The sequence below is a fragment of the Cydia splendana genome, chromosome 26, assembly GCF_910591565.1.
Source record: "Cydia splendana chromosome 26, ilCydSple1.2, whole genome shotgun sequence".
Lineage (NCBI taxonomy): Eukaryota > Metazoa > Arthropoda > Insecta > Lepidoptera > Tortricidae > Cydia > Cydia splendana.
The window spans coordinates 8,094,492-8,111,053 of NC_085985.1; the positions used below are offsets into that span (position 1 = coordinate 8,094,492).

A 16,562-nucleotide genomic window follows, 5' to 3' on the forward strand; every position below is an offset into this window, starting at 1 on the left:
AAAGAAAATGAATTGTTTCAATGCCATTTTTTTTTTAGATAATACATATAATTATGGTTTTACTAGCATCGTTTTATTTTACTAAAAAGTGACAAATTCTTGACTTTTAAAAGAGAAGTGTGTCCAATTTAAATGGAAAACAAATTTAATTTCCCAAACTCTATATGTGGAATGCCATTCGGCTTTTAAATAAGTAATCCTTTGAGTATCATGTTGATGTTGCCATGAAGAGGATAAATTTGAGCACTAGAATAAAACAAAACTTGTCTTTACAGATGATTCCGAGGACGGGAGCATGTTAATAAAACTCGAGACCAACTCTGACCTGGAAGTGGAATCACTGGAAGAGCACGGCGTAGAAGACATTGTTATTCTACGAACAGAAGGCAATTACAAAGGCGCTAAAAGTAAAAATAAAAAAACTACAAACAACCGACTGATTTGGTATGATCCAGCCATCAGAACTAACAGATCAATCATTCTTAAAAGAACTACTGAACTGGATTTGCATCTACAGAATTTACAAACGATTATGAGGTGTTCTAATGCTACACCACTGAGAATGCATGGTAAATGGTACACTTGCTGTTTCTGCCCTGAACAGTATGAAAAAACATCGGCCTTGAAAAAACACACGGTTGAGAAACATCCAGACGGAAAAGCGGCAATCGTCGGACGTAACATTTCAGAACTAATTATAAGAGTTGATATAACGGGTTTAGAATGCAACCTTTGCAATACCAAAATCGGTGAATTAGAGAAATTAACAAAGCATTTAAGGGAAGAACACTCACAACGAATACATACACAGATCAAAAACTATATGATCCCTTTCAAATTCGATACCGGCAATGAGCTAGCGTGCGTTATCTGTGAACATGTATTCCATAATTTCAAGACGTTACTTCAACACATGCATGTGCATTATCCGAACTTCGTGTGCGGTTCTTGTGGCAACGGCTTCGTCAATCAACGGAGCTATCAATACCACGCGAGCAGGCACGCCAACGGAGAACACAAGTGCGAGAAATGTCAACGGATCTTTGATAACGACGCCAAACTAAAAGTGCACGACAGATCCATACATCAGGGATTCAACAAACGAAACAAATGTGACTATTGCGAAGAACGGTTTGTTGGCTATATAGCAAAACACGTGCACATGATTAAAGCTCACGGATTGCCAGAGATCCAAGTTAAGTGTCCTGCGTGCGAAAAGACCTTCAAAAACCATAAATACCTCGCCGACCACAAGCGGATGTTTCATATGATGGAGAAGAGGCACAAATGTACAGAATGCGATAAAATGTTCTTTTCTACCCGTGAAGTGAAACGACACATGTTAACTCACACAGGGAAACGTGACTTCCAATGTAATATTTGTAGTAAATCTTACGGTAGGAAGAGTACATTAAGGGAACATATGAGAATACATGCAGATGATCGCAGATTCAAGTGTGAACACTGCGGAATAGCTTTCGTTCAGAAATGTAGTTGGAGGGGGCACATGCGATCCAAGCACGGGGAAGAAGTGTGATCTTGGTACCCAATTTACTTGTTCCTTTTTAAAAATGTTTGATATATGTGTAAAAATGTCTACAATACGAAAAATTAATAATAATAAGCCGATTTACGTGTTTTAATATACGCAGAAAGGTGGCGAAAATGTGTGGCCTTTGTAAATCAAAACTTGAATAATCGATCGATCGATCAATCAAATCGATCTACTTGAACAGTTGTCCGAACATTTTATGAAAGTACACGAAGAACCACTTCACACTCTCACCAAAAGCCTAATCATTCCTTTAAGTTCGAAACGGAAGAACAGTATGAAAACTCACCAACACGGGCATAATATAGGCGAATACACATGTAAGGAATGCAACAAACTCTTCAGTAGCACCCTTAAACTGAAGAATCACACGCGAGCAGTTCATCTCGGCATTAAAAGAAACAAATATGGCTACTGTGGCGAAAAATTCGCTGAGCTGAGTTGGAAGTTGGACCACTTAACTTCATGGGATTAAATAGCGAGAGTTTAAATGCACAGTGTGTAATAAGAAGTTTTCATGTTCGAAGAGTTTGAGGAACCATAAGCGAGGATTTCATCTGATGGAGAAAGATCAGACTTGCCCGGACTGTGGCATGAAATTCTTCCAAAAACACACTTTGAAACATCACATGTCAATCCATACGGGGCTGCGTGCTTTTCAATGCGCGGTGTGCTCTAAAGCTTTCAGCAGGCGCTCCACTCTAAGGGAGCATATGAGGATTCACAATAACGATCGTCGTTTTACTCGTAAATGCGAACACTGCAACATGGCGTTCGTACAGAAATGCAGTTGGAAGGGGCAAATGCGATCGAAGCATGGGGAAGATGTCACATAATAAAGGAAAATAAAAAGAAAATGAATTGTTTCAATGCCATTTTTTTTTTAGATAATACATATAATTATGGTTTTACTAGCATCGTTTTATTTTACTAAAAAGTGACAAATTCTTGACTTTTAAAAGAGAAGTGTGTCCAATTTAAATGGAAAACAAATTTAATTTCCCAAACTCTATATGTGGAATGCCATTCGGCTTTTAAATAAGTAATCCTTTGAGTATCATGTTGATGTTGCCATGAAGAGGATAAATTTGAGCACTAGAATAAAACAAAACTTGTCTTTACAGATGATTCCGAGGACGGGAGCATGTTAATAAAACTCGAGACCAACTCTGACCTGGAAGTGGAATCACTGGAAGAGCACGGCGTAGAAGACATTGTTATTCTACGAACAGAAGGCAATTACAAAGGCGCTAAAAGTAAAAATAAAAAAACTACAAACAACCGACTGATTTGGTATGATCCAGCCATCAGAACTAACAGATCAATCATTCTTAAAAGAACTACTGAACTGGATTTGCATCTACAGAATTTACAAACGATTATGAGGTGTTCTAATGCTACACCACTGAGAATGCATGGTAAATGGTACACTTGCTGTTTCTGCCCTGAACGGTATGAAAAAACATCGGCCTTGAAAAAACACACGGTTGAGAAACATCCAGACGGAAAAGCGGCAAACGTCGGACGTAACATTTCAGAACTAATTATAAGAGTTGATATAACGGGTTTAGAATGCAACCTTTGCAATACCAAAATCGGTGAATTAGAGAAATTAACAAAGCATTTAAGGGAAGAACACTCACAACGAATACATACACGGATCAAAAACTATATGATCCCTTTCAAATTCGATACCGGCAATGAGCTAGCGTGCGTTATCTGTGAACATGTATTCCATAATTTCAAGATGTTAGTTCAACACATGCATGTGCATTATCCGAACTTCGTGTGCGGTTCTTGTGGCAACGGCTTCGTCAATCAACGAAGCTACCAACACCACGCGAGCAGGCACGCCAACGGAGAACACAAGTGTGAGAAATGTCAGCGGATCTTTGATAACGACGCCAAACTTAAAGTGCACGAGAGATCCGTACATCAGGGATTCAACAAACGAAACAAATGTGACTTTTGCGAACAACGGTTTGTTGGCTATATAGCAAAACACGCACACATGATTAAAGCTCATGGATTGCCAGAGATCCAAGTTAAGTGTCCTGCGTGCGAAAAGACCTTTAAAAACCATAAATACCTCGCCATCCACAAGCGGACGTTTCACATGATGGAGAAGAGGCACAAATGTACAGAATGCGATAAAATGTTCTTTTCTACCCATGAAGTGAAACAACATATGTTAACTCACACTGGGAAACGTGACTTCCAATGTATTATTTGTAGTAAATCATACGGTAGGAAGAGTACATTAAGGGAACATATGAGAATACACGCTGATGATCGCAGATTCAAGTGTGAATATTGCGGAATAGCTTTCGTTCAGAAATGTAGTTGGAGGGGGCACATGCGATCCAAGCACGGGGAAGAAGTGTGATCCTGGTACCCAATTTACTTGTTCCTTTAAAAAAAATGTATGATATATGTGTAAAAATGTCTACAATACGAAAAATAAATAATAATAAGCCGATTTACGTGTTTTAATATACGCAGGAAGGTGGCGAAAATGTGTGGCCTTTGTAAATCAAAACTTATCTTTGCAGATGTACCTGAAGAAAGAAGTTCCCAAGTAAAAGTCGAGGTCGATTTGGCACAAGAAGATGAACAAAAACTAAAGAAAGATCGAACTACTGACAAAAATAAGAATCTAGCTAAGAAGAAAGGTAGATTCCAAAGCACAGGGTCAACTGATAAATCTGTATCTAAAAGTGACACAAACAAAAAACCTAATGAGTTTGATTTGCATATCCAGAATCTCCGCACTATAATGAGGTGTTCGAACGCCACACCCTTAAGACTGCACGGCAAATGGTATACCTGCTGCTGTTGCCCTGAACGATTTGATGACACTGCGGCTCTGAAAAGGCATACAGCAGAGAAACATCCCACTGGACAGAACGCTTACTTTGGCCGGGACATCGCGCAACTAATAATAAGAGTGGATATAACAGACTTGCAATGCAAACTTTGCCAGTGCGAAATCCACAGCATCGAGAAGTTAATGGAGCATTTAAAAAAAGAACATTCAGAAACGATACATACAGTTGATAAAAACTACATGGTACCCTTTAAATTCGACACTAACAGGACAGATCTGAAATGCGTGAACTGCGATCACGAATTCCACAATTTCAAAACGTTGGTTCACCATATGAACATACATATCCCTAACTTCGTATGTAACACTTGCGGCAGCGGATACGTAAACCAGAGGAGCTTGCAGAACCACGTCCGCCAACACGCTAATGGGGAACACAAATGCGAGACATGTCAGCGAGTTTTCAATAACGACCTCAAATTGAAAGAGCACGAAAAATCCGTACATCTAGGGTTCAACAAACGTAACAAGTGCGATTACTGCAACGAGCGCTTCAATGGGACTATAGCCAAAAATATCCATATGGTCAATGTCCACGGCAAACCCGCAATTGAGATCAGGTGTCCGGCGTGTGAAAAGCCTTTTAAAAGCCATAAATATCTAGCCATCCACAAGCGGACCTTCCATATGATGGAGAAACGGCACAAGTGTCCTGAATGCGATAAAATGTTTTTTTCCACGCCTGAGGTAAAGAACCATATGCTAACGCACACAGGGCAGAGAGACTTCCACTGTGTGATCTGCAACAAATCGTACGGTAGGAAGAGTACGCTGCGGGAGCACATGAGGATACACGCAGACGATCGTCGATTTAAATGTGAACACTGTGAAATGACGTTTGTGCAGAAATGTAGCTGGAGGGGGCATATGAGATCTAAACACGGAGAGGAAATGTGATTTACTTTGGTTTTGTATTAATATTTAAGTAATGTAAATAAATGTCTCCTTTAATGTTATTATAAATTACTATTATAATATATCTGCCTTAACTCTGTTCTATGATCAATTTGTCTTATTTTAAGAAATGACGTGTCAGCGACTAAAAATAGCAATATTTTAAGAGGCCCACTGATTACCAGTCCGCCTGACGATATCGGCGTGTCAGTTAAACGCAACATTTGACAGCTCCGAACAACTGACAGGCTGATATCGTCCGGCGAACTGGTAATCTGTGGGCACTTTTAAAGAGGTACATAAAAACGGCCCAAACGGGTAAAAGATTACCTACTCTCGACTCACTCTCGATTTAGTTTCGGTCCTTCAAGGCGTCTTCATTTCTGCACGGTAAAAGTTAACAACAGAAGAGGCAACTACTAGCATCAACCAAGGAAATACTTAATTAATATATGTGAAATGTAACGCATTTGGTATTCTAATGCCGATTTCTATTTCCATAGGTGTGGGATGGAAGCTCCGGAGATCCATGATCGCACCCCGTGAGGGTAAGAACACCAAATCTTCTAAACTGAAAACGATCGTCATAAGTCCAAAGACAGAGAAACCTCGGAAGAAACGATGCAAGATTATAGAAATTAAGCCGGCACCCGTTAATGTCTCGTTTAAGAAACTCAACGAAGCTCACAAACACCAAGCTAATCTAAAGGAAATCCTACTTTGCTCGAATGCGACGCCAATTCGCTGTCGAGGGAGCGTGGGGTATGCTTGCTGTTTCTGCAGCGACCAGTACCGCGATCCAGCAGATTTGAAGCAACATACTATAACCTCCCACGACGACACGACTAAAGCTAACTACATGAAAGGCGAGTCCATCGTAGGTTTCATCGTAAAGCTGGACATAACGGCACTTCGATGCAACATGTGCTCCTCGACTATAAGGGAATTAGGACACTTAATGGAGCACTTGAAAGTCGCTCACGACCGTCCTATAATCACAGATTTAAAGAACCATTTAGTCCCGTTTAGATTCGAATCTAACTTGCATAGTTGCGTCGAGTGTTCAGCAGAATTTAGTAATTTTAAAGTGTTGTTAGCGCACATGAACGAGCATTACAGGAACTGCATTTGCGAAATATGCGGGGCTGGGTTTGTTACTAAGCGGATATTACAGGCGCATAGTTACAGGCATATCACTGGTGACTATAGCTGCCGTTACTGCCCTAAAGTGTTCGATGCTAAGTTACGTATGCAGGAACACGAACGGAACGTCCACGTTCTGATGAATAAAAGGAACAAATGCGGATACTGTGGGGAAAAATTCACAGATTACACTAAGAAGAACGACCACGAAGTGAAGGTTCATGGGGTGAAGCCGGTAGTCCTGCACTGTCAGGCTTGCACCAAGACGTTCGATAACCAAAGGTCGCTTACGGTCCATACTAAAACATTCCATTTGATGCAGAGACGGAGTCCAAAAACATCAAATCCTTTGAAATTATAAAATTAGGTACTCAATACCTAATATATAAAGCCTGACCAGTAATATATGATCATTGTCAAGAGGGCGCTGTTATTCTCATGTATAGGGTGACATACATATACTTACTTTACTCTTTGGAGTGACAGTTCAGTATAGTATGAAAAAAATAGTTCCAGTGAAATTCCGCAACATGGCGCGTGATCATATATTCTTGGTCAGGCTTTACCTATATCTTTATTTATATTTATGTAAATGAGTGTAGATTCTAGAGTGAGACCAAACTAACTCTGCATGGCATTTGAAATAACAAAGTGTGGCACTGTCGTCATTAATGTCAAATTTCTATGAAACATGACTTTAATATTATAATAAATGAAGCCTCCTCACTTTGTTTTGTTCAAGTTAGTGCAAAGTTAGATTGGGGGGGTCTCTATAGGTACGTATAGCAGTTAGAAGACTAACTGTTTAAAAAAAAGTTAAAGTACAAACTCCTTCGTTCATACAAATACATTTATATTTTGATTTAAGTATGACATTCCACTAGAAGAGATATTTATATTAAGGTCGGGTTATTCCAAAAATGGACTCTATTAGGATGGAATTACGGCTGATTTTCCGAACGATCCGACATATTGAAGTAGTCGGAATTACCCGAATACCTTCACCTTACCTATAGTTCGTTTTTTTAGCATTAGAAAGAAAGTGAGCGATCTTGACATGTCTTTTAATTTAAAACGCTTTTTAAAAATCAGTAACTATTACGAAAACAGAAGAATATAAATTATCGTATTAGATTCATAATTGTTACATAGAGTCTGGCTAATGAAAGTTGAACCTGGAAAAACGCGGTAATTTAAAAAAATCTGTAGCAGGAGGCGCTTTGATTACAAGGATTGCATTATATTTATACTTTTTATGATTTTCATAGTGTATAAATCATAATAAGTATAAAAATGATGCAATCTTGGTAATCTAAGAGCCTCCTGCTACAGATTTTTTCAAACTGCCGCGTTTTTTCAGGTTCAACCTTCATTAGCCAGACTCTATTTGCCGTGACGGTATCGTTTTGGGGCGTCCCATTCGTTTTTTGTTAAGTTCTTAAATTAGTCCTATTCTGCTTTCGTCACTCATTCTACATTGAAAGCCACCGACGATTGTGACGAATGTAGCATGAGTGACGAAAGCAGAATAGGACTAATTTAAGAACTTGACGAAAAACTAATGGGACGACTCAAGACGATACCGCCGTGACTTATTTTTAAACGTGTTTTTCAATTAAAAGACACATCAAGATTGTTTACTTACCTTATTTCTAATGCTAATCATAACCCTCCTTTTGCGTTGCCGTAGTCGGGTAAAAAAATGAATAGTCCATTTTGAAACACGCTGCAAGATCACCGCTATCCCGAGATCCCGACTACATTCCAAACCAGCGTTGGTATCGAGATTTGAACGTCGAATGTGAAGCTATCAGTAAGTATTATCAAACTGCCGGAGATAAGCTTTGGTCATTGTCCCGACAGATGTAGTGCATAATTATTTTCCATCGTATTTTCACGGAAACGTACGAACGTGTCTTGCTATTACAGTCAGTCTCGGTACAAAAACTACTGAGGTTGATTGAATAGCATGACAAATACGAAAGTTTCCGAAAACATACGATACCCTATTAGCATTCCATAGATACTTGTATTTATTCGGTACAGTACTTAAAGTCTATTTTTTAGGGTTCCGTACCTCAAAAGGAAAAAACGGAACCCTTATAGGATCACTCGTGCGTCTGTCTGTCTGTCTGTCTGTCTGTCTGTCCGTCTGTCACAGCCGATTTTCTCCGGAACTACTGGACCAATCAAGTTGAAATTTGGTACACATATGTAAGTTTGTGACCCAAATACGGACATGTAACGTAAACAAATGAATTTTAAACATGGGGGCCACTTTTGGGGGGTAAATGAAAAAATGAAAAAAATTAATTTTTCAAACTATATCATGTTACATATCAAATGAAAGAGCTTATTGTAAGGATCTCACATATATTTTTTTTATAATTTTCGAATAAACAGTTTAGAAGTTATTCAAGAAAATAGGCAAAAAATGACCATTCCCCCCCCCTTATCTCCGAAACTACTAAGTCTTAAATTAAAAAAAAAATACATAAAATAGGTCTATACCTATAGATGACAGGAAAACCTATTAGAAATGTACAGTCAAGCGTGAGTCGGACTTAATTACAGTTTTTGATCCGACCCCTACGGATTTTTTAAAGAGATTTCACTCACGTTTCACATAAAAAATACATTGTTAACAGTGCCGGATTACTTAGAGTAGTAGTTTTCTTAGAGTAATTGGTGATAATTTTCTGATAAGATAATCATTTTAAATATTTAACGGTCTTACCTACTTACGAGTAATTGTAAGGTCAAATTAAAAATAATGTTTAAAAAAATATGTTAAATTGAGAGCTAGCTCAAAGTTTTTTGTACTCGTCGACTTTAATGGTTGAATTAATAAAGACTTTGTAACCAATAAGCAAAACAAGCACGTGCTTACGGCACCACGTTCAGGAGGGGCACCAAAATGCCAGGTTGAAAAAGGTGAACAAATTTTTAAATTAGGGACAGACACATCGTTTTTACCACACGATTTTTTTAGCTGTCCAAAAGCTAATTTGCAAAAATAATGGCGCGTAATTCTTTGGGAAACAATCGGTAGCAGTAGAAGAGTCGTGATTACATGCATAGATTCGATTTCAACCCACTCTTTTGCGGTTCGGCGTTAGGTCTTATGCGAGGCCTTCTGCCTTACGGCAAAGTTGATCTTCTGCCTTAATTACACTTGGGCGTGGATCCAAATCCAAGCTTTCCTCTTTCGCAGCTGGGCCTACTGCCTTTCTCACACTTCGCCAATTCAATTCCAAGCTCTCTGCTTTCTTGCATATTTTATGCATGAAAACAACCTCGCTGAGACCCTTAAATATCGAGCCCTATGCGAAGCTAGGCTGATAGAAAACTGTCCCATCCCTTCTCTGTATGAAATCCTGGATTCGCGCCTGGTTGGGACTATAACTAAAATTGCGTTTTTATATCGAAAAATTTTCGCGTTCGCTTCGCTCGCGTTTTCAATAACTTTATAAGGTATGATAAAGGTGACATTCGGGTGGCGACTGCAGCAACATTACTCTGTTGCAACGTTACTGCTGCAGTACTGTCAACTTCCGTGATAAAATGATGTGACTGATTTCCATACTAAAAGTAAAAATGTACAACTGTCTATCATATTGCGTTTTTATATCGAAAAATTTCCGCGCTCGCTTCGCTCGCGTTTCTATTACTTTCTAAGCTATGATAAAGGTGACATTCGGGTGGCGACTGCAACAGCATTTATTAGGTACTCTGTTGCAACATTACTGCTGCGGCACTGTCAATTTTCGTGATAAAATGATGTGACTGATTTCCATTCTCAGCTGTAATGCGGCAATGAACTTCTCTCAATTTACCAAAAAATCAATGTAATCTTGATGACCCTAGGAAGAGGGGGCACCTAGAAATGCTTAGGGCATCAAAATATCTTAATTCGGCACTGATTGTTAAAAATTGTGTAATATACGGAACCCTTGGAACGCGAGTTCTACTCGCACTTGGCAGGTTTTATTCTATTAGCATTCCATAGATACTTGTATTTATTCGGTACAGTACTTAAAGTCTATTTTTTATTCGGTAGACTAAAATGACATTTCATACTATGAAATGACATTTTATGTTCATACTAGGAAATGTCATTTTAGTCTACCGAATAAAAAAATAGACTTTAGTTGCCCTTCTTGTAATAGAGTAGGTACAATATTAAGGAGGACTCACGCTAGAACAACGGCCCGGGCCGGGGCGCCCGACATTTCTGTTTCTAAGACAGGTGGCGGTGATTACGTGCTGCTTTCTATAGAAAACTGAAGTGTCGGATGCCTCGGCCCGGGCCCGTTCTAGCGTGTGTCATCCTTTAAGAGTCACACTCACACATCCTTTAAGTGTTACAAATAAATTAGATTCTCTATTAGATTTTTATAACATCTTTTCGCAAAGAAAATTAGTCCCGCATAGTTATACGTTACTTGAATGTTCATGTCAAATTACATGTTATTTGTTGTCGAAATGTCTTCTTAAAATGAGAGCGCTTTTGATTGTATGGCGGCGGCTATAGTTCGTTTTTATAGCATTTGAAAAAAGGTAAACATATCTTTTAATTGAACACACACGTTTTAAAAATATGTAACAACAATTATGAATCTAATACGATCATTTATATTCTTCTGCTTTCATAAGTGATAGTTACTGATTTTTAAAAAGCGTTTTTCAATTAAAAGACATGTCAAGATCGCTTACCTTCTTTCTAATGCTAAAAAAATTAACTATAGGATCGTGACGGTTCGTGAGACTTTAGAGGGCATCGTCCAGTGGCGCCCTCAGGGGGGGGGGGGGGGATGTGTTTTCTAATAAACCAATTAATTTCTGTATAACTCAGTAAGTATATTAATATTGTTGTCCTACTGATTCCCCAACTTTTGGTCTTTGTCACATAGTTTTATATAGGCCATATTCATCATCATCATCATCAGCCCGTTTCAGTCCACTCCTGGACACAGGCCTCTCCCAAGTTACGCCTCGTGGCCCGGTCTGCCGCTTTATGCATCCAGTCGCTGCCGGCCCTCCTGTGCAAGTCATCCCGCCATCTGGCCGGAGGGCGTCCTACGCTACGTTTGCCCAGACGCCATATTGTGCGACAAAAACGACCGGTTGGTCGATGGTCAAAGTTCAGCAAAGAATATCTTCAGGAGAGCGGCGCAACAGAGACACGCACTGGTTCATTATGTTTCTATGCTAGGTAGTACGATCGAGTATCTATCTACACCATACGGAATATTACGCGAAACTCTGCGTAGGAGGCGCCACTACCACTATTCTACTGCGAACCAAGAAAATCGAAATTTCGTTATCTACCCTCTCTATCACTCTTGCTTATTCGAGCGATAAAGAGGCAGATAACTAAATTTCGATTTTCGCGTTTCCCGATAGGCATCAATGTCATATTTTATTGTGTGTAAACTTGTCAAAAAACAGTTTAAGGCACAGTGTGTGTAAGTTATTCTATGGTTTACTAGAGGAGCTAGTGCTGCACTCTAGCGGCAGAACATTGCAGTAATACCCCCTATTTCTAAGTTTTTTAATGATATAGGTAGGAGGCAAGGGAATATGTATAATTAGGTATATAGAGCGTGTCTACTCCCTTCTTAAATCCGGCTACGTATTTGCAACCCCTCTAGTGATGCAGATATCCATGGGCGACGGCAATTGCTTACCATCAGGCGTATTGTCTCGTTTGCCTCCTATAATTATTATTTAAAAAAATCCTCCACTTGGGCGCACTTACATATCGACAGGTGACAAGCAAATCACTAATTACTAAAAAAAATTAACCAAAAATCGACCTTCTTTTAGTACTAAGGGGTCATCCATTAATTACGTCACACGAATTTCAAGGTTTTTTGACCCCTCCCCCCCTCCTTGACACACTTGGTCACATTTGGCAAACCCCTCCCCCCCTGGTGTGACATCACATTTTTTCAACGAAATCGGCAAATCGAATTAAGTATTATTAATTTTTTGTCAAAATATAAGTAAATTTATAACCCAAAACTGATTATGAAAAAAAATTTAACCAATAAAAACGATTATCGTTCCAAAAACTTGTTTTTGAACTGTACAGTAAATAAAATGATTAAAATAAAATTTTGGTTACTGATGAAGTTAAAGTGACGTCACAAAGTTTGTGACTCCCCTCTGCCCCTTGTCACAACATGTCACATTTTCATGACCCCCTCCCCCCCCCTAAACGTGTGATGTAATTAATGGATGACCCCTAATATGGTAATATGGTATGGTACAAATTTATGAGCATACCGCCATAAAACATAACAAAAACATGAGGATATAGTAAGAAAAGTTAAGAGTAAAGAAGTAGTTAATTGTTTAAATGGCCTAGTGCGAGAAAGAAAGAAATAAGGGTAATGTGGCGCTAGTGCTGCACTATGGCTATGAACTTGTGGTGGTACTTAGTGACTTTTGCTTGTCACCCGACGATATATTAAAAGTGTCGCAAAAAAGTTAGTCTTAAACTTAGAGATTTTATTTTGCGACACGCGCTGTACTTATTAGGCCTGAAAGTATAGTCTGACAAAAAAGAGTAGAAATTAAAAAGTGGCAATACTGTAGTGTCGTCCCGTTTTCTTATGTAGATCGATTTAAAAGGGACGACATTACGGTATATTGCCACTTTTTAATTTTTACTCTTTTTAGGGTTCCGTACCCAAAGGGTAAAACGGGACCCTATTACTAAGACTTCGCTGTCCGTCCGTCCGTCCGTCTGTCGCCAGGCTGTATCTCACGAACCGTGATAGCTAGACAGTTGAAATTTTCACAGATGATGTATTTCTGTTGCCGCTATAACAACAAATACTAAAAACAGAATAAAATAAAGATTTAAATGGGGCTCCCATACAACAAACGTGATTTTTGACCAAAGTTAAGCAACGTCGGGAGTGGTCAGTACTTGGATGGGTGACCGTTTTTTTTTGTTTTTTTTTTATATGGTACGGAACCCTTCGTGCGCGAGTCCGACTCGCACTTGCCCGAATTTTTTGTCAGACTATATGTATATAATTGGGCTACTAAACTACCTAGGTTAAGTAGCGTACAGGACACTCAATACACCGCAGAGCCGTTTACGTTGAACTTTTCAAAAAAAGCAATGGCCCCGTGAATGTATTTATTGAAACAAAAAATTTAGCTTACAAAAATTAAGACTTTAGACGTTTGTTATCATTCATTCAATATGCGCTCAAAAGTACAATTTATCCGAGGTGGTGGAAGAGGTGTACGGTTGGAGCCGGTAAAGGTTTATTTGACGTTCATAAGCGCATTGTAATATGCCTACTTGAATAAACTATTTTTTATCTTTATCTTTAAAGTAAATTATGTAGCCACTGTAAATTTACTGCCATCTTTCGACAGAACATAAAACTGTTAGAACGCCATTTGACTTTGATCCTTATTCTTTCAGTGATATGTGTTAACTTATTAAATATAATATTCACGCCATCTACTCGACTATAGGCCAAAGGTATGGTTCCATGTTTTCGAGCGATGGCGCCACAACCTTCAGCCTATGCTCGAGTAGATGGCGTGAATATTAAAATTTAAAAAGTTAACACATATCAGTTAAAGAATAAGGATCAAAGTCAAATGGCGTTCAAACAGGTTTAATCTTCTGTCGAAAGATGGCAGTAAATGAACTGTAGCTACATAATTTACCATGACAGTAACTCTCTTCTTCTAATCCTCTTTGTTCAAGGTTACAAACAGCACCGTCCTCATTGTATTAATAAAACTAATTTATTATATGTACCTATGATGTCACCACATCGTATCTACAAAATTGTATGCTTCCAACATGCTCTAACATATTTCACATTCAGAACCTGGGTTTGAATTTCGTCAAGTGACAACCAAAACTCACTAATAGCAAAAAGAATAGATAGTATAGAGGGGTCCTGTCATTGTCAATTTTGTAGTCACTGTAAATTTACTGCCATCTATCGACACACGACTAAAACTCAAAATGAAAACGTATAGAGTTATCAAAACATGTATATATATGGATAAATGATTTTATTATTTTTATATCATTTTGATCCATGTTCATTCACTGATATCTATGTGTTAAAATTGTTAAATATGAAACGGTGTCGTCACGCCATCTAGCCGAGGATAGGCTAAAGGTGTGTGCGCCATCTATTCGAGAATGACTTTTGCTTCAATTCCGAGGCACGTTTTTTCCTTAGACTTTATTCGTCTTATACGAAGTTACATATGTCTTTGCTAATAGGGAATATTACGCGAAACACTGCGTAGGGGGCGCCACTACCACAATCCATCACAATCTAGGGGTCTACCGCGAAACAAGAAAATCGAAATTTCGTTATCTAACATCTCTATCACTCTTGCGTATTCGAGCGATAAAGAGGCAGATAATTAAATTTCGCATTTCCCGGTAGGCCCTTTGTAAACAAACCGCCTTGACGCATCAATGTCATATTTTATTGTATGTGAAAACTTGTCAAAACACTGTTTAAGGCACAGTATGTATAAGTTACTCAATGGTTTACTAAAGGCGCTACCACTGTGGCGGTAGAACATTGCAGTAATACCCCCTATTGCAAAAACTTAATTAAGTAAAAATCAACCTTCTTTCAATACTAGTACGGTTCACGATCGCCCTGAACTTGTGGTAGGATTAGTGAATTTTGGTTGTCATCTGGCGATTTGTTGCAAAAAAAAAAATCGGAACTACACATGATCAGGATGATGTTTCAGCATATGGTAGTTCAGACTCGCTTTCTGAACAAACGATGCATTACACAACTCGCACACTTTATTTTTCTCCCCTGTGTGTATCATCTCGTGTATCCGACACGTCGACTGCCGCGGGAACGTCTTCTTACAAAACCTGCACGAGTACACCTTGTCAACTTTATGTCTTATCATGTGTTTCTTCAACTGCGGATTGTCGTAGCATTGATAGTTGCAAACAGGACATGCCACATTCTTCTCCTTCAAATGCACCTTCCGTTGGTGTTTATCTATCTGACCCTGTGAGATGGTTTTGAGACCACACACTCCACACGTCGGCAGGCGGTCTTCGTGAAACTTGAACATATGTATCCTTCGCTCTTTACTTGTGTAGAATATCACATCGGGACAAAAAGAACATTGTATTTGGGTGTGGTTATGTTTTCTATGATACATTAGCTTTGCATGGGTGGGAAAAATTAGTTCGCATGATTGACATGGATACTCTGTTCGGTGCGGCTGGGATGTATGGGCTTGTAATAGGTTTTGGTCAGGGAAGATATCGCCGCATTTAGGGCAGGTCAGTTGCGGAATGTGACTCGAGCGGATGTGAAGTGTTAGCCGTGCCCGATTCTTCATCTCATAATCGCAGATTCGGCACGCGTACTTCGGTTTCTTTCCATTGATGACCTTGATAAAATCTCGGTATTTCGGTTGTATGGATACTGTAACAAAAAAAAACGGAATGTTAAGATGGAATTTGTAAAAAAACTACAAATTCGCTCATGTAAGATAAATAGTTTAGATGGGAACAAATGTCGGTTTCCACACTAAAGTATTTAAACAAATTAAATCATTTCAGAAAAATATTTTAATTTGTTTTTATCAAGTAGAAACACTGCTATATAAATTATAAACTGAAATAATTGTCATATACTAAGAAAAAGTGACCAAGGCCTCTAGTGCCCCCGGCATTTCGTCGCTTTGCTACAGATAGCTAAAAGTACATCCGTTCGGCCCCAATTTTGGGGTTTGGAATAAGCCGCGCGTGGCGCTGTCGCCACCTAGCGGCCATATCTGTGCTGATCGTAACAGACGCGTTTTGTTAGAGAGTGAGCCTTCTGTACCTAGTACTATTATTTATTCTGTGTCAAAGGTTAAAAATACTCTAAATGTTCTCTCAAGTTTGATTGGTTTCATTTAGGCGTCACAAACCCGGTTTCACCGAAATCGTAAAAACCGGGTTTACAGCCAATTGCAAAAACCGGGTTTTCACTTTAATAAAACCGGCTTTTTCGAGTTTTTCGATTTTACTGTTTTATATACATTGTTTAATTATTTTGGAGA

The 16,562-nt window shown here is 38.8% G+C and overlaps 2 protein-coding genes across 3 annotated transcripts in view; one reads left to right on the top strand and one right to left on the bottom strand.

The window, feature by feature from the left end:
* LOC134803276 (zinc finger protein draculin-like) overlaps positions 1–6,843 on the top strand; it is a 52,933-nt gene extending 46,090 nt beyond the window's left edge. Inside the window, exon 5 of one of the 2 annotated variants that reach the window (XM_063776038.1) lies at positions 5,837–6,843. In XM_063776038.1, coding sequence (XP_063632108.1) covers positions 5,837–6,837 — 1,001 coding nt within the window. In that variant the 3' untranslated portion in view covers positions 6,838–6,843. Of the gene's footprint in view, positions 1–275; positions 1,630–5,836 lie in introns of those variants that run through there. The other variant, XM_063776030.1, reaches the window with a different exon arrangement.
* Positions 6,844–15,105: 8,262 nt separating this feature from the next.
* The window catches only part of LOC134803263 (zinc finger protein 260-like), a 98,620-nt gene continuing 97,163 nt past the window's right edge, over positions 15,106–16,562 (bottom strand). The window contains exon 10 of the mRNA XM_063776004.1: positions 15,106–15,940. Coding sequence (XP_063632074.1) covers positions 15,213–15,940 — 728 coding nt within the window. The 3' untranslated portion in view covers positions 15,106–15,212. The remainder of the gene's footprint in view (positions 15,941–16,562) is intronic.